The sequence below is a fragment of the Lepidochelys olivacea genome (assembly GCF_965140295.1).
Source record: "Lepidochelys olivacea isolate rLepOli2 genome assembly, chromosome: 20".
NCBI classification, from domain to species: domain Eukaryota; kingdom Metazoa; phylum Chordata; order Testudines; family Cheloniidae; genus Lepidochelys; species Lepidochelys olivacea.
In genome coordinates, this window is record NC_140430.1 from 1192675 (window position 1) to 1210571 (window position 17897).

At 58.6% G+C, this 17897-nt stretch overlaps 1 protein-coding gene across 1 annotated transcript; it reads left to right on the top strand.

The window, feature by feature from the left end:
• Positions 1 to 1458: 1458 nt before the first annotated feature.
• On the top strand, positions 1459 to 16393 carry NR4A1 (nuclear receptor subfamily 4 group A member 1). The gene is made up of 7 exons (XM_084609772.1): positions 1459 to 1569; positions 8882 to 9663; positions 10982 to 11111; positions 11950 to 12101; positions 13421 to 13623; positions 14069 to 14247; positions 15185 to 16393. Exons 2-7 carry the CDS (start codon positions 8884 to 8886, stop codon positions 15439 to 15441), a joined length of 1701 nt encoding a protein of 566 aa, XP_084465898.1. The 5' UTR covers positions 1459 to 1569; positions 8882 to 8883; the 3' UTR covers positions 15442 to 16393.
• Positions 16394 to 17897: the final 1504 nt, after the last annotated feature.

The window sequence follows — 17897 nt, forward strand, 5'->3', positions numbered from 1 at the left end:
GACTGGGCCGCTCTCCAGCTAGGCAGCGTACACACATTTAACAGAAAAGATGGGCCTTGCTTCAGAGAGCTTCTCCAATGTGCTCTGTACCGTGATGGGCAGCATTAGCAAACCAAAAGCAACTAGAAGTGAGCCCAGGTTGGCAGAATATCCCAGTTGCATTTCAGAGGGGCGGGAAACTGGAAATTATCCCGGTTTTGCAAAATGTTCTAGGTGACTTTTTTTTAAGTTGGAGGGTAGTAAGTGTAAAGAGATCCCAGTTTTGCAAAATATTCTGGGTGTGTTTTATGGAAGGGGGGCAGTAAAACTGTGTGTGTGTGTGTGAGAGAGAGAGAGAGAGAGTGTGCAACCTTGGGGGAGCTTAAAAACCTGCTATGTGAAGATCAACCCGTTCAGGCCCCAATCCTGCACTAATGCACAGGCTTAAATTTAAGAAAGAGTAAATCCCTTTGAAGTTAATGGTCACATGCTTACTTTCAGCCTCTGCAGAAATGTTTGCAGGACCATAAACATTGAGTGAGATTTGCAATAAATGTTCATTCAAGGTATAGGAAGCACCCCACATAAGCGTTAAAAAAAATGAAGGCAGTTCTTAAAGAGTGCCGGGTTTCTATACCTGGAGACAGCCCTAGAACTGTGTGTGTAAGTAATTTTGCAATCAAACAAGGCAAGTCTCGAATCCCCTCGCCTTCCTGCCTTTCTGTAGGGCACTTAGCGAGCAGGGACCCCCGCACTGAACGTAAAGAAGAGCTTAATTTGTGCCAGGGCCCGGCTGCATCAGTTGTGAATGTAAAACGCTGGCGTGGGCCCGGCCCCTCTTTCCTTACACATTAAGCCCTGACCCAAAGTAGGGTGACCGGACGTCGGGATTTTATAGGGGCAGCCCCAATTTTTGGGTCTTTTTCTTATAGAGGCTCCTATTACCCCTCCCCCCGTCCCAATTTTTTACACTTGCTGTCTGGTCACCATAACCCAAAGTAGCTTTTAAAAATACAGCCCTGGTGACAGTTGGCCCTCGGGCTGCCTTTGTTTTGACAATTACCTCCCCCCCCCCCACACACACACACAACTGTCCACTGAAATCTTTCCACCTGTGAGTCCCTGCCCCCTCCACCCCCACCCCTTTCTGTTTTTATTCCTCCTGGCTGCCCCCACTTTGGCTCTTTCTATTCCTGGCCCCGCGCCCCTCCCCCTCCCTGCCCAGGGGGTCTATTTTTAGCAAGGGGCAGCGCCGGGCTATTTATAGATCAAACAATTCTAAGGCCTGCGTCAATGGAACCCCGTGTGCGTCACCCGCCCAGACATTCCAGCCCGCCCCGCCCCCCCGCCCCGCGGGGACCGGAAAATTCCGCCCCTTCGCGCCTTGTATGGCCACGGCTGCAGCCGGCCTTGCGTCAAAGGGTCCCCCCTCCTCTGGCCCCGCCCCCGGGCCGTGCGTCACAGAGGGCTTAAGAGGATCTCCCTGCGCAGGGCTGGCAGCCCCAGTGCCGCTCCGAGCCCGTCCAGCCGCCGGGCGCCTCCAGCGCAGCTCGCCGCCCGGGACCTGGGCAGAGGTCCCCTTGCAGCCGGGTAGGTGGATTACGCGGCCCCCGGGGCGCTCCGGGGAGTGGTTCCACCAGGTGGGAGGGGGTCACCTGGCAGGTGGGGAGCCGCGGGGCGGGGCGGGGCAGGGCTGGGCTGGGAGGGGGGGTCACCTGGCAGGTGGGGAGCCGCGGGGCTGGGCGGGGGGGGGTCACCTGGCAAGTGGGGAGCCGCGGGGCGGGGCAGGGCAGGGCAGGGCGGGGGGGGGGGTCACCTGGCAAGTGGGGAGCCGTGGGGCGGGGCAGGGCAGGGCAGGGCGGGGGGGGGGGTCACCTGGCAAGTGGGGAGCCGTGGGGCGGGGCGGGGCAGGGCAGGGCTGGGAGGGGGGGTCACCTGGCAAGTGGGGAGCGGCGGGGCAGGGCTGGGAGGGGGGGTCACCTGGCAAGTGGGGAGCGGCGGGGCGGGGCGGGGCTGGGAGGGGGGGTCACCTGGCAAGTGGGGAGCGGCGGGGCGGGGCGGGGCTGGGAGGGGGGGTCACCTGGCAAGTGGGGAGCCGTGGGGTGGGTGTTCCTGGATAGGCGGTGGAAAGGGGGGGCATGTTGCTCTCTTCTGTGCAAGGTGGGATGGAGGCCAGCGGCGCTGGGGGGGGCAGGGGGCGTTCCTTTCCATCGAACTGGGCGCCTTTAAAGGCTGCATTGGCATTGTTGGGTTTTTTGGAGTGTAAAGTTGCAGGAACCCGACCTGGGAGTTGGGGCGGCGCTCGCAGGTGAGCGGGGTGTGTTTCCAGTGGTTTTCTGTTTCTAGTCTTGACTGACATTGTGCTGGGGGGATGGTGGCTGCAGGGACAGCGTCCGCGCTGCGGCTCTTTGCTATTTAAAAGCAGCTGTGTCCCTTTTATTTGGAGGGAGGTGGGGGGGGCCCTTGAGTTGGCGGATCAGGTTTGATACTGTGTGTTACACTGAGGGACGGCTGTGTGCCAGGGCTGAGCGAGAAGTGACAGTGGGGCAGGATTGCTGTGGGCATATGGCAAAGTAACAGGAGCTTTCCACCGGCTCTTTAAAGCACCTCTGCAAATTACCACCTTGCCTGAGTCCAGAGCTCTGTCCTCCTTTCCCTAGTCACCTTGGCAGGCTGGCGCTCGAGTTCCTTGTTTTGCTGTTTTAATTGCAGTGCTTAAAGTGTAAAGGGGGGTGCTGCAAGGGATTGCAGACCTGGCCCAATCAAGAGGGTTTTAAATGGAGCTGAGTCTCTGAGGGGCTCACTTTTAGTGGGGTGTTAGCAAAGCTGCTGCTCCCAGGTTAAGATAACCCCCCCACTTTTTTCAGGCTGTTTTAAATGTAATAAGTTGCAGCTAATTCTTCTACTGTCATTTGACACTGCAACATAAACACACACCTCTGAAATCCCCTGCCTTTAGCAAGGCATCCAGGAGGGTACTTTAATTCAGTGGTTCTCAGAACTGTAGGTTGGGACCCCATTTTAATGGGGTCGCCAAGGGCTGGCAGCCTTGCTGGGGCCAAGGGCTGACGGTCTGAGCCCCGCTGCCTGGGGCCAAAGCCCAAGGGCTTCAGCCCCTGTGGGGGCACTCAAGTTTGGCTTTGCCCCCTCCCCCTGCCAAGAAAGGTGGGGCTCCTGTTTTGTCCCTGGCCCCTCTGCAGGGGCGGCAGAGCTCAGGCTTCCGTCTCCCCTCCTGCCCGAATAAATCTGTTCATCATTAAGGTGCCACCATACACCTCCTTGTTTTTGTGGATACAGACTAACACAGCTGCCCCCTGATACTTGGTCTCCTGGGGTTGTGTAGCAATTTTCGCTGTCAGAAGGGGGTCATGGTGCAATGAAGTTTGAGAACACCTGCTTTAATCAAATGATCAGTTAATTGGTTTTGCACATATTATTTTGTGTTGATGATTCTGGATGCAAATGGAGACCCTCCTTTGACCTGTGAGCACAGCTGCTATAGAATGGCGAACTTTGAATGGACTTTCTGCTGCGTGGCTGGCCTAGCCTCTGAACAGAGCAGCTGTTTGGGTTTTTTTTTTTCTTTCTTTCCTAAATAAAAATAAAATCCCTCTGAATTTTGACATGCAAAACAACTTGGCACCAGCACGGTGCAGGGGAGCGAATCAGGAAAGGCCCCACCTTGCTCCCTTCTATATGGTTGCTGAGCCTGGATCCTGCTGCTGCGGGAGAATGCGGTTTCTGGACCCAAGCAACAGACGCAGCTTTGCCTTCAGACACCTGGCAACCAGATTCACCAGCCAGGCTCCGTTCGTTTCTAACTCGCTGAAAGGCTGGCAAAGCCAATTTAGTGCCCCCCGGGGGGAGGGGAGGCGCTCTTGTGCTTTGGCTAAAGACCTGTGAACATGGTGCTGTCACGCCCGTGCAACAGTATCCGATCGCAGGGGGGAATGCATGTTTCTGGATACCACAGGGAGGAGCACCTTATAGATACTCGTATCAAAAATTAACAGGAGCCATTATCTGCAGCACCTCCCTGGATCAGGCGACAGATTAGAATCCTAGTAGAGTAGTTTGAGAGAGGGGAACCGATTCCGCTCTCATTTACACTGCTGGAAATCCAGAGCGACTTCAGTCGTGTTGCTCCCCATGTACGTTGTGCACATGTCCACAGTGGATGGTCATTTTTGAAGTATGATCTGGCAGACTGCAGGGGGCTCATCTGAGGGATTTTTATATTGCTTTAAAACATCATAATCTAAGTATCCGTCTCTCTAAGGAGAATTTTAAAATGTGGGAGGAAAAATAAATTTGAATAACCCAGCAGTGCCTGCGAAATCCTGAGTAAGCTTTAATCGTCCAGAAAATCAACTGTTCCTGTTGACCATTCCCTTGCAAATTTTTAAAACACAAGCTGTGAAGGGGTAGGGTGACCAGATGTCCTGATTATATAGGGACAGTCCCAATATTTGGGGCTTTGTCTTACATAGGCACCTATTGCCCCCCACCCCCGTCCCAATTTTTCACGCTTGCTGCCTGGTCACCATATGAAGGGGGGAGAGAATATTGACAAACCTTGTGAGGAGGCTCGGTCGGGGCGGGCTGAGGTTATTTTGTCCTTGGTGGTGGTGATTTAAACTCAAAGCAATTTGCATTTAAAAAAACCCCAACATCATAAAGGCTCAGTGGTGTGTGGCGTTGTTGGGTTGCTATACCAACAATAAGCTAATGCAATTCTTTCTGTTGATGTGACTACTGCGATGGCAGAGCGGAGGTGAGGAACAGGTGTAGACTGTAGTAAATAGTGTGTGTGGGGGGGTGTCCCTCTGCTGGTTAGAATTAGAATGACCCAACTGTGTGTCATAAGCCCTATACTGACAACAGCTGATGGCTCAGGCAGCTGGAGCTTGGCTGTATGGAGCACAGGTGCCCTGAGTTTTCACTCTGTTGCCGCTCGTGAGTTCTGAATGGATCTGTTTCACAGTGTCGTGACCGCTCTGGCAGGGTGCATAGCGTGTCTATATAATGTCTGTCACCCATAATGGTGGAAAATACTGGTCAGAACACTAGGACTAGAGGACAGCCGTCTGTGTCCATTGTTACTGATTTGAGCACCCTGCGCGCATGCATTCCCTGTGCTTTTAGCTGGCACAGCTCTTCTACCAAAGAGAGAGGGCAGCTGGGCTCTTTGCCCTCGGACACCAGGGCCAGATCCTGGTGCTGCTGTAAATCAACCTTGCAGAGACTTATTATTATTATTATTATCCCAATTCTTCATCTGGGGAAACCAGGACCAGAGAGTCCCAAGGGAGATGTGGGAAATAAACCTAGATCTCCTGAGTGCTAGGTCGGAGCCTGACCTGCCAGGCCAACCCTTCCTTGCAGCTAAGGGGACACCAGCCTGGGCCTCTGAGCAGAGAATGTCGTTAAACGGGAGCAAAGCCGTCTCTGTTGAGCTACGTGGGGCATGAGTTTGTGACTTGTGGCTGAGGACAGTGGCCCGCTGATGCTGTTAGCTGTATGTGGATCGATCTTTTTAAATAACCGGGCTAGGTCCTGAAGTCTGTTCTCAAAGCCAATGGGAGTTTTGCCTGAATAAGGAGCAGCTGGCCCCAGAAGAACGTTGTAACCTTGTTCTGATGGTGCAACCGTGTCAACGCTGCTGGGAATTCTTATGTCTCCACATTCCGCCGTCCTTTACAGGCCATTAAGGACTGCTTCTCGGCCAGTCAGAAGATGACCTTTAAAGGTCTGCGATATGAATTACATTATCATCTTGCTGCAAGGGTTACTTCTGTCTTGGCTTTCAGCTTGACCGGGGACTCTGGTTACGTCTCTCCTCTATATGGCCCTGTCTGCTGTTCCAGCCCTGCTACTCCCCAGGTTGAGAGTGGGAGGCCGGCATGTGTCGGAAAGGAAAGCGAACTGGCAAAGCGGCATGGGTCAGTTACTAGTTCTGCGCCACCAGTTCTCAAACACCTCCTCTCCCGCTGCAGATTCAGTGTGAGAACTAAGAGCAAGATGGCTCCTGGGGAGGTGGGGGGGGGGCTGCATGGATCCAGATGCAAAATGCTAAGTGCTCAGCAGCAATTTTCAGCCTTTCCTCCCGCCTGGGAAATGGCAGCTTGCTTGTGGGTGTGAAAGGGCCACGTGCAGAGTGGAAAGGGCAACCAAGCCTGTGGACCAGGAGATCGGGGCAGGGGCTGTGGCTGGTGGCATGCCAAGCCAACAGAGGTGTCTTTTGGTCACCCTGGGAGGGAGAGGGCGGTAACATGGAACCGGCCTGGTGGGGCACCGTGCCCTGAGCCCAGCATGCACTGAGCCAGCCTGCTGGTCCTTCTGCTGGCCAGCAGCTCTTTCAGGTGCCCGGAGACGGGCACAAAACTCTGCCCAGTGAGGGGAGCAGGTCAGTCGGGGGGCACTGGGATGGGCCTGGAAAATCAGGGGGATAGGTTTGCAGGGACTCTCCTGAGTGTGCCCTTGCCACGGTGTGGCAATGGGGCAGCTGGCAGGAAGGGCAGAATGGCCACACACCTACAGCCAGGCCCGCTGGGCTCTTGAACGAGTGCAGACACAGGACCTGCTGGACTGGCGTGCCGGACGCCTGGGTATCCTATGGCGTGGCCCTGCGCAAGTCCCTTCCCCTCTCTGTCGGTCTTGTCTGCCTTTGGGGCAGGGCCTGGCTCTTGCCCTGTCTGTGCTGTGCCAGGACTCTGTACATCTGCTGCGAGCTGTGTCTGGGAGGCACTGCTCTGCGTCCTCGTCCGCCATCCGATCGCAGCCCTGACGCTTTACAGAGCTGCCAGCTCAGCCCTGCTTGGCCTGTTCGAGTCAGAACGGCACAGAGAGGCATCCCAAGTGGCCTCGTTTGGTGCCGGTGGAAGTCGGCCGCTCCCTTTGCTGGCTGCCGGCGGGAGGGAATGCAGCAGAGATGCGCTCCGCTATGGAGTTTGGGAGGCAGGAGTGTCCAAAGAGCTCAGGCGAGCGGGTGCATAGGGCCTGGGGGGAACTTAGCTTCCTAACCAGGAGCCGGTTGATCCGGGAGTCTGGCCCGGGCTGTATATTCGGCTCTTGAATTAGGATCAAAACTCTGCACCTGACAGTCCCACCCAGGTGGTTTGGCGCCCAATATTTTGGCCCAGCAAACCTTCCTCGCCAAGCCCCTGGGGTGGCGAGGCAGGGCCAGCCCAGGGCCCGCTGGCAGTTCTGCGATTCCCTCCGTTTGTGGGGACAGCGTTTCAGGCGATGGCCTTTCTGCCCGATGAGGCCAGCTCAGAACGACCTTTCCTCGGATGATCACGAGGCCTCTGCTCCGCCATGTGACTTTGCCTTCAGACCCGTCTCCAACACTAGCCAGTTCTTTAGCTCGGCTCCAAACACCCTGAGTGCAGTGTTGACAGCCTCAATTTACGCTGCTCCATGGCTGCGAAGGAGCTGGCTGATGACAGGCCAGTGTGAGATACAAGCTTGTCAGAACAGCTTTGTCCTTGATTCCTTCTCACATACCAGGCTCACTGCTTCCTTTGGTGAATTCCTGTCCCCATTCACTTGTCAGGTCGCTGGGGCTAAGGTGGGGGTTGGCCTTACACCTCAGTTCCCGGAGCCGCCCAGGGGCTCGTGCAACGCCATTGACATGGGTGGAGTTAGTCCTGATTTACACCACTGAGACAGAGTCAAGCCCCCACCTTGGAGCTGATGCGTCTAGCAATGTAGACATCAGCAAGCGGGTGGATTTTGGTTGAGCTTGGTGAAATTTACCTCCGTGGGCTTTCACCCTGAAGCGCCTGGTTTTAGTGCATATGGCTGTCCCCTGGGACCTGCAGTTCCCGAGTTCATGCAGCAGCAAGCCCCATGCCGTGCTCAGCCAAGGCACCAACTTCGGGGAGCAGAGGGGAGCTCAGCCTCCGTTGTCCAGCCAGTCCTTGGCTTAGGGCCCCCCCAGAGGGAAGGGCAGGGGGACCAGTTCATGCCAATCGAGGATAGAATTTTTCTCCCCATTGTGATCTGGCCAGCCCAGAACTGCACTGAGACTTGGCCAGCTCCTCTTGAGATCAGGGACGTTAGTTATTGTACAGCAAGTGCCACCCCTGTGGTTTTAGGCCTGTCGCTCTGCTATGCTGCAGATTACAGGAAGGACTGGGTAGGTGCTGGGGAGACAGGCCCTCCCCCAAAGACCTCATGGGGTAAACACAGGCGTGGGAGGGGAGATAACTTGCCCAAGGCAGTGGTTCTCAACCAGGGGTACGCGTACCCTTGAGGGTATGCAGAGGTCTTCCGGGGTACATCAACTCATCTAGGTATTTGCCTAGTTTTACAACAGGCTGCATAAAAAGCCCCAGCGAAGTTGGGACAAACTACGGTTTCATACCATGACTTGTTTGTACGGCTCTGTAGACCATACGCTGAAATGTACGTACAGTGTTTATATTCCACTTGATTTATTTTATAATTCTGTGGTAAAAATGAGTGTCAGCCATTGTTCCAGAACAGTGAGGCTGGGACACTTATGTATTTTTATGTCTGAGTTTGTAAGCAAGTCATTTTTAAGTGAGGTGAAACCCGGGGGTACGCAAGACACATCAGACTCCTGCAAGGGGTACAGTACTCTGGAAAGGTTGAGAGCCGCTGGCCCAAGGCATCTGAGCTGGGACTAGAAGACAGCTCTCCTGGTTCCTAGTCTGGTGCCTTATCCATGGATTGCTCTACTCCCCTGATCAAAGGCATTTCCCTGGAGCCCGTGGGAAAGGCTAGATCCCATCTCCCACATGGCACATGCTGCTCGTCTGAGCTGCTGCCCCACGCACGCGCTCTGCCCGATGAATGGGGAGCCGTGGCCTGGTGAGGGGGTTTGATTCCAGCCCATTGTTAAGTCCTCTGCCTTTTCCTTTGCTCCCTTGCTCAGAGATGCCCTGTATCCAAATGCAGCATGGGACCTTGCCTCAGAGCGGAGGGCCCTGTGAGCGCTACCCGGCAGACTTCCTGACTCCAGAGCTCGGCAAGTTCACGATGGACCTAGTCAACACCGAGATCGCAGCCACGACCTCCCTGCCCAGCTTCAACACCTTCATGGATAACTACAGTGGGGAGTTCGACACGTTCTTGTACCAGATCCCAGCCTCCAGCCAACCTGCCTCCTTCAAACTCGAGGACTTCCAGGTGTATGGCTGCTACCCTGGCTCCTTCAGCAGCCAGCTGGATGAGACCATGTCTTCGAGCGGCTCGGACTATTACGGCAGCCCCTGCTCCATCCCGTCCCCGTCCACCCCAGGCTTCCAGACCCCACAGGTCCCAGCGTGGGAGAGCTCCTTCGGGCCCTACTCGCCCACTCAGAACTTTGAGGGCATGAGGCCCTGGGCGGAGCAGCCAAAAAGCAGTTCTTCCCAGCCAGCCTTCTTCTTCGGCCCCTCGGCTCCCAGTGCTGGGGTCCCCCAGAGCCCCCTCAAGGTGCCGCCGGCCGCCGAGGTCTTCGCGCTCTCCCAGAGCTCCCCGGTGGGCTTCTCTGGCCTGTCCCTGGGCCAGACCTCCCCACACCTGGAGAGCCCCGGCTTGATGGACGGCTCCCTGTCACCAGCCAAGACACGCAGCCCTGGTGCCAACGAGGGGCGCTGTGCTGTGTGCGGAGACAACGCCTCCTGCCAGCATTACGGCGTCCGCACCTGCGAGGGCTGCAAGGGCTTTTTCAAGGTACGGGGCTGGGGGTGGGGACGTGGGGCTGGGGGAGACCCAGGGCAGTGCCTGGGAACCCACAGAGCCAACGGCCTCCCTCGCCAGCAGGCAGACCCAGAACCTCCCCACTTTGCCCGCAGCATGTGGCCGATCTTGCTCCCAGATGGGCCCCAGAATCCTTGGCAGCCAACGCTGGGGATTCTGGGATGTGGGTAGGGTCCCTGAGGGAGCCCCGATGGATGTGCCGAGTGAAGGAGTCTGTGGGTCTCCCCTTGGCCACTCTGCATGGGGCAAGCCCCGGTGCGCCCCTGACCGGGCTTGGCCTGTGTGCAGCTGTGGGCAATGACCCACTCGCCGGTGAGCAAGGGCTGGGCAGAGCCTGTGGGCAGCCTGTCACCCCAGGCCAGCAGTTCAGAGGGTCAGGAGGTGGCCGGGAGCTGGGGCTGACCTGGGTGCTGCGGGCAGGGTGCGAGGGCTAGTGGAGACAAGACTCTGGCACCTCTCCTCACCGCGGCATCTGAGCCGTGGGGATGCGGGGGGGGGCGGCAGAGTGTTGTGCAGAGCGCCATTGCCAAGGCCCCCGTTACGTGGAGCACGGGCCTTTGTGCGCAGCCCCAGGGGCCAGGCCCAGAACCACCAGCCACGTGGGAAGATCTTGGTGGCTCTGGCGGTTTCCCTCCCTTTCCCCTTGGGCCCTGATTCGGCCTGTTAAGCACATGCTGGCGGGGGGTGGAGTGAAGCCTGGGTGTAGCTTGCTGAATCGGGACCCATGTGCGTAGGGAGCGGGGCCGGGGGATGAGCCCCGTGGCCCAGGGTCTCCAAAGCAGCTAGTGACTCTGGCCCAGAGCCAGGCACCTCAGGGAGGCCTTGGGTTGTGCTGAGACCCAGGCCCCTTCGGGGAGCAGCTGCAGAGCCTGTGTCGGGCAGCGCCGGCTCTGAGGGGGGAGAAGCCGTGTCTGGTGTGGGGAGGGTGGCGCCGAGGCCCGGGGTTGGGGGCGGGACAGGGGAATCATGGCCCGGAGGGGGCGACTGCTCAGCCCAAGAGCAGGCGGTTGAGTCTCCCCCGATCCCTGCCTGCAGATGGGAGCGTGCAGGTGTGCTGGCAGTCCGGGCGCCCCGCCGGGAGAGCGACATGTCCCCCTCCCCCTCGCGTGTCCTGGGAACACGGCCCCTCGGATGTGAAACTGGGCGCCGTGGGGCGGGGCCGCTGCTATAAAAATACCAGGAGGACAGAAGAGCTTTTGTTCCATCCGGGCCCGGCCCTGGGCACCCGGGATCTCGTGCTCCCTCTTCGCCGGAGGCTGATGCGCTCCCTTGTTTCTCCTGCTCCCTGCAGCGCACGGTGCAGAAGAACGCCAAGTACATCTGCCTGGCCAACAAAGACTGCCCTGTGGACAAGAGGCGGCGGAACCGGTGCCAGTTCTGTCGTTTCCAGAAGTGCCTCGCCGTGGGCATGGTCAAAGAAGGTACAGAGCTCGACACGTGGCGTCCCCCTGCCAGGCTGGCAAATCCCGGGGCGGGGACGCCGGCAGCGCAGGCCGGAGAGCACCAGCCCAGCAGCCCCCAGAACAAGTCCCGTGTGTTCCTGGCAGCTGAGCCCTGCTTTCGGCACCGCTCCCTGCTATCCCCGCCCCAGCTCTGCGGCAGCCCAGTTCCCGCTGCCAGTACACCAGGCTGCTCCCTGGTCCCCGGGTGTGTTGACCTGCACTCCTCCAGGCCCAGTCTCATGCTGCTGCTTTCTGGCAGCTCCCACCAGGTAGCATCCCTCACAAATGCTCGCTTGCCGTTCCATGGCTGTGATTCCAGGCTGGATCCAGAACAGGGTGGGCTGGGGGGGGACGTGGCTGGAATCTCACAAGGAACACGGGAGCTGTTCTTTCCAGACTTGGACCCAAGTGCGTGCACACATCCCCAGAACCATCCAATCTCCCCACGTTGCCCAACGTTCTGGGGCCAAAATGTTGTGATTTCCCCAGCCCTGCCCCCAGCTCCCGTGTGCGCCTGCAGCCAGTCCCCAGCCGTGTGCGTGGCTCTGTTTGTTCATGCCGTTCCCCTGGGCTGGGATGTGGAGCTGCCCCCACCCCACTGAGTCCCTTCCCCACCCCAGTGTCCCATCTGCTGTGAAAGCTGCTCGCTCGGGTCTGGCGGCAGTTAGGTAGCATTGCTTTAGCCAGTGCTTGATGTGCTGGGACAACTTATCTGTGGGGCCAGGGGGCTGCTCAGAGCCATGACGGGCTGCCCATTGCAAAGGGCCAAGCCCCGTGCTCAGATGGTAACGTCCAGCCCCCTTTTCTCTCTCCCTAGTGGTCCGAACGGACAGCCTGAAGGGGCGCAGAGGTCGGCTCCCGTCCAAACCCAAGCAGGCCCAGGACACCTCCCCCGTCAGCCTCATCACGTCGCTCGTCAGGGCACACATCGATTCCGTACCCAGCGCCACCAAGCTGGACTATTCCAAGGTACCTGCTGCTCACAACCGGGGGTTCAGGGTCCTGGGGCTCCTGGAGCAAGGGGGCCCCCGAGGGCTGGCTCCCAGCCACCCCCCAGCCCTGGCTGAGATGCTGGGCGCGGCAGCCGCTGCCTGGGAAGGGAACCATGTGCAGCCCATGTGCTCAGTGGCGTTTGGGGGGGCGTAGCCCTAGGGCCTGCGGGCAGTTAGAGAAGGGGTCCTGGAGCCCTCACCATCTACAAAAGGCTGCAAGCTCTGGTGCTGTACGAATGCGGCAGCATTGTCTGCTGGCTAGTGTGCGGGGCACACGAGGTTCTCTTCCCAGCTCTGGGAAGGCAGTGTTATCCAGTGGTTACAGAGCTAAGAGGCAGGACTCCTGGGTTCATGCCCCAGCCCTAGGAAGGGGGAGTGAGTTGGAGCAGAGAACCAAGAGGCAGGATTCGGAGGTTCTGTTCCAGGCTCCTGTCTGTGCCTGGCTTGTCCCAGGGGGCCAGCCGTGCCCTGCCTCGTTACAGGGCTTCCTGTGGCTTGGGAGGTCTCTCAGGCTCTCGGAGTGCACCGTGCTCACAGGGCAGTGTGTGCTGACCACACACTCAGGCTTGCCTGACCCAGTCAGCTTCCCCCAGGCATGCACTGTATTTAGCGCCTAGTCCTGGGTTCTCTTTTGGGCGGTTGTGTTGTCTAGTAGCTAAAGGGGGCTGAGAGTCAGGACTCCTGGGTTCTCTGCCCCGCATTCTGCACCCAGGTGGATTTGTCTGCACCACCGAATCCCACCAACCTTGTTTCTGAGCCTGTCGTTGAATGTATCCAGCAGCTGGAGCTTTGGGTTCTGACCTCGGCAGCGAAATGCCGGCTGGCCTGGAGGCTCAGGGACCAATCCAGCTCCTTTCATCCAGGGAGCTCTGTGACCTTCAGAAACAGGAAACAATTAACCCACCCAATGCCCCAGCAAGTTAGGGGCTATCCCCATTTTACTTGGGGGAAACCAAGGCACAGCAGTGCAACCAATTGCTCAAAGTCACAGAGTAAGCCAGTAGCAGAGAACCCAGGAGTCCTGACTCCCAGCCCCCCTCCCTTTAACCACTAGGCACACTCCTTCCTGCAGCCCAAACGAGAACCCAGGAGTCCTGTTGCTGGTGCTAGGCAGCAGAAAACGCCCAGGCCCAGATGGGTGCGGGTTCCTGTCTCTCTGCTGCTCATTCGTTAACCCGGAGGGTGTACAATGGCTTTGAGAGACACAGCCCCGGCCACTCTCATGGGACTTGTACTGCGTGGACCGAGGCCCGGCCTGTGGGACGCTAACCCTGCCCCTCCTCGTGTGCTCGGCAGTTCCAGGAGAGCCTCTCCTACCAGTTCGAGAAGGAGGACTGTGTGGATGTGCAGCAGTTCTACGACCTGCTCACCGGCTCCATGGACGTGATCCGCAAGTGGGCTGAGAAGATCCAAGGGTTCCAGGAGCTCCCCAAGGAGGATCAGGACCTGCTCCTGGAATCTGCGTTCCTGGAGCTCTTTATTCTCCGGCTGGCCTACAGGTAACTCCCGCTCTGCTTCGTGACCCACCCAGCCCCGTCCAGAGCCAGGCGGCCGCTGGACACCGAGATGAGACACGGGGTGGTGATGTGGCAGACTGGGTCAGTGGCCTAGGGCACGGAGATCAGGACCTTGGGCAAAACCATCTGCTGTTAGCGTTTCAAAGGAAGCTGTGGCTCGGGTCATCCCCTCCACTCAGACAGCCCAGCTCCATTTGTCCTGTGGTGCCAGAGTGTATGAACGTCAGACCTGCAGCGTAGGGCCCCGAGCGCCTGGCTAACCAGGCCGGGATCCTGGCTGTCATCACCAGTGCTCCGTTCTGCTCATGCTCCCTCTGTTACAACTCTGGTTTCTGCTCTGACCCCACTCTGCTGCCAGCAGAGCCCCTGGCCTGCCCTCCGTTCTCTCCGTTCCTGACCGCGTGCGGCTCTGCCCTGTCCCTTGCAGGTCGAAGCCGGAGGAAGGCAAGCTGATCTTTTGCAACGGGGTGGTGCTTCACCGCATGCAGTGTGTGCGGGGCTTCGGGGAGTGGATCGACTCCATCCTCGAGTTCTCCCAGAGCCTGCACCGCATGAGCATCGACGTCCCCTCCTTCTCCTGCCTCGCGGCTCTCGTCATCATCACAGGTGGGGCGGTTTGCACCTTCCTGCCGCGCGGCTGCTGGGGGAGGGATGGGCAGGTCTGGCCACTGGACTGGGAGCCAGAGGGTCTGATCCTGGCCCAGACACCGGCTCCCTCTGTGGCATTGGGCCGGGGGGTTATTGCACTGCACACGCAGGTGGGGGCGGTAATGTTCGGAGAGCCTTCTGCGAGCTGTGACCAGGGTCTCCGCGGAGCAGCGGGTTTGTGCTGTGGGAGAAGGCTCAGGAACCCTACGTGAGCCGGTTTCCTCCAGCCACTGGCTTCCTCCAGCTCTCCGCTCCCCAACTCTGCTCCTCCAGGGGTGGAAGTCGCTCTGACCATTACTAACGTTCAGGAGTGACTCCTGATTTCGGCACAGTATGAGATTCCTTAGAGGGGCCTGATTTCCAGAATGTGCTGAGCACCCCCCTCTGAGAACCAGGCCCCAGGAAGATCTCGGGCTGGGGGAGCACCCCAAATCTCTAGGCAGGCCTGGACAGTTAGGCCTGTTTGGATCCCAGCAGCCCCAGAGGCTGCAGGCGGGGGCTGAGGCTCTGTCAGGATCTCCTTGTCTCTTTACACCAGGCGTCCAGCAGACCACAACCCGGCTCAATCAGCAAGGCATACTGGGGCCCTGGAGCCTGTATATACTCCTGCCCTTTTCCCACCATGCCTTGCCATAGCCTCGAATTCCCAGGGACCGCTGAGAACGGCAGTTCCCAGAGTGCCATGCTGCTCAAGGGGGGTTTTGTGTTAAAGGGTGCAGAGCGCAGAGATTGCCCACTCTTCGGGGTGGATGAGACAGGCCAGGGACTGGGGGGCTGTTCAGGAGAAGGCAGCAGGAGCGCGAGCCTGCTTTGCCATGGCCCAGCTGTGCACGCCGCACCCGGGCGCTGGGATCTAGCCCGGGCCGGGAGTGACCGCTCCTCCCCTCCTTTCCAGACCGCCACGGGCTGAAGGACCCCAAGAGAGTGGAGGATCTCCAGAACCAAATCGTCAGCTGCCTGAAGGACCACGTGACGTCCACCGCGAGCGAGCAGACCCGCCCCAGCTGCCTGTCCAAGCTGCTGGGCAAGCTGCCGGAGCTGCGCACGCTCTGCACACAAGGCCTGCAGCGCATCTTCTACCTGAAGCTGGAAGACCTGGTGCCGCCGCCTCCCATCGTGGACAAAATCTTTATGGACACGTTGCCCTTCTGAGGGGGGTGCAGCCCCCCTGGACCCGGAGGCCCCCGCCGCGGGGAGCTCGCTCGCTTTGTGAAAGGGGAGTTTTGATGGACACGTCTCCCCCGTGCACGGAGGGGGAGGGGGCGATCAACGGAGCATTTCCAGAGACCGGGTGGGGGGCGAGCCCCACTGCCATCTGGGATCGCGGGGACAAGTCGGAAGTGGGCAGAGCCCTTCTCGCCTCCTGGTGGCTGACCCGCACTCGTCCTCCGCGTCCCGTGTTGTGTACCACACCCATGGATCGTGACGTAGCTCTCTGCGGAGAACCCCAATGTGCCTTTTGGGTGATGCACTCAGACGCCCAATATCCATGTGCCCACAGCCCCCCACCCAGCCCCGGCTTGCTACTCACCGCTTGCAACGGCTGGCGCTTCACCACGCTGGGTAGGAGGAGGTGGTCCTGAGACATGCGCAGGGGTGGGTTTGTTCTGAGTGCCCTGCCCGCCTGCTGCATCCTGCAGCCAGGCAGGCATCGTGCCAGGAGCAGGCTCCTCCGTCCCCAGCTGCCGGAACCAAGCCGTTTCCAGACCCTCCCAGCGGCTTCTTGCCTCACTTGTGCTTTTGCAGCGGTGCCCAGGGAGCGATGGACATGTGTCGTGGGCGTGGCACACGGGATGCTTCACGCCTGTCCGCTGCAGATATGTCTCTTTGTAAAAAGACAAGCTGTAAATAGATGGGTTTAAACCTTGTAAATACAGCTAAGAACCGCAGAGGCAGTGAGAGACGAGAAGGGGTGCTGGGAGGGAGACACCTATTTTGTTCTATCCGCTGACAACCACGTGGCTTTCTGTGCCTGGGAGGGCTTCCTCTCCCGTTTTGGACTTTTCCTGTATATAAACTTGTACGTAAAACAAAAAATCAACATTTATATTTGTGTATTTTTTCGGGATTTACCATATGTGACTTTTTTCTGATTAATATATATTTAATATATTGAAATAAAAAACATCCAGGTAGCCGTACCTCTCTCCCACTTGTGCCGTACTGCTGCGGCTGGCAGTGGGGATCGCGCAGAGCCGCTGGCTGGTTTGGGGCTGCGGCCCCCTTGCACTGGGCCCCGTACGAACGGAATTCATGAGACCAAACGTTGGGATACAGAACCTCCTGCTTCAGGGTGGAAGCTGGTCTCTCTTCGGGAGCGGGATGAGGCCTTGCAGGGGGCAGATGGATCGCATGTCTGCCAGCTGGGGGTGTCCTGCCCCTTTCCCTGCGGTTGCTGTCCGAGATGAGACATTGGCTGGACCTTGGGCGCTGACCCAGATAGTCTGAAGTGTCCCCAGATCCTGTTCTCGGGGACACAGCAGGACTGGTGGCATCTGGCCCGTGTTCTAAAACAACTTCTTATAGGCTGGAGGATGTCCTGGCTGCTCTGGCAGCTGACAAGCCGAGGTTTACCTCCAGCCCTGGCCTGAACAGTGTCTCCTGCTGGATGTACTGGTGGCCCTGATGAGCTCTTGGCAGGAGCTGGGAGCCCCAGACCAGTGCTGAGCTCCTGGCTGCTGCTGGCGATTGGCGGGCAGCACCGTCTCCGGCTGGTGGGGTGGGCCTGACGAAATGGCGACACATGCTGCCCTGGCTGGCAGCCTGGTGAAGTCGCAGTCACTCCTTTCACATCCCCCTGGTGTGTAAATTCGGGGGGGGCCTGGGCTGCTCTCTAAGGGGATTGATCCCTGGAGACCGACTCCTGCTGCATGGGCCTGTCCTGCCCCAGGAGAGCCCTGCCCATGTGCCTCAAACCTCCCCTGCTGGGGCCAGCTTGATGTTTAATCCCCACAGCCCTTTGGGTCCAAGACCAGCCGGCAGTGGGGCTAGCTGGGCCGAGAACCCTCGTGACTCATTCCACCCACAGCAATGACGAGCGACCTGGCTTGGGTTTGAACTGGCTTCCTGGCCCATCAACTGAGCTGCCGAACCCAGGGCAAGCCCAGCCTGCAGATCAGCTGGCTCCTACGCTGTCCACCTGCTTGGGCTCGTGACGCACGAGTGAACGTGCGCCCGTAGCCTGCAGCCTCTGGTGAGCAGCACCAGCATTCGCAGCACTGAATGGCGGTGGCCTGGCACCAGGGCAGGAGATGAATCATTGACACAAAAATAAAAGTAACACAGAGCCGCATGTACCCACACTGGGAGCCATGCAAGGCCTCTCGGCGGGGCCCCGGCTCAGCGCTGCTTTTGGGCAGAGGTTCCCATGCAATCCTGCACTGTCTGTAACAACCGCCTGCCCTGCCGAGGGGCTCCGATTTCAGCTCAAGCCGGGCCGTAGGAACAGCTTAGACAGTGGGATTTGCACGTTGAGCCCATGTGGAAACTCTGATGTCCTTGGACGGTAACTAATATCCCCCAGGCGGCTGCAGCCGGCTCGGCACCTGTCTCGCTGTTGATTTGTTCTCCCTGAAATAGCCTGGGGATCGAGATCTCTCCCCCCCCCC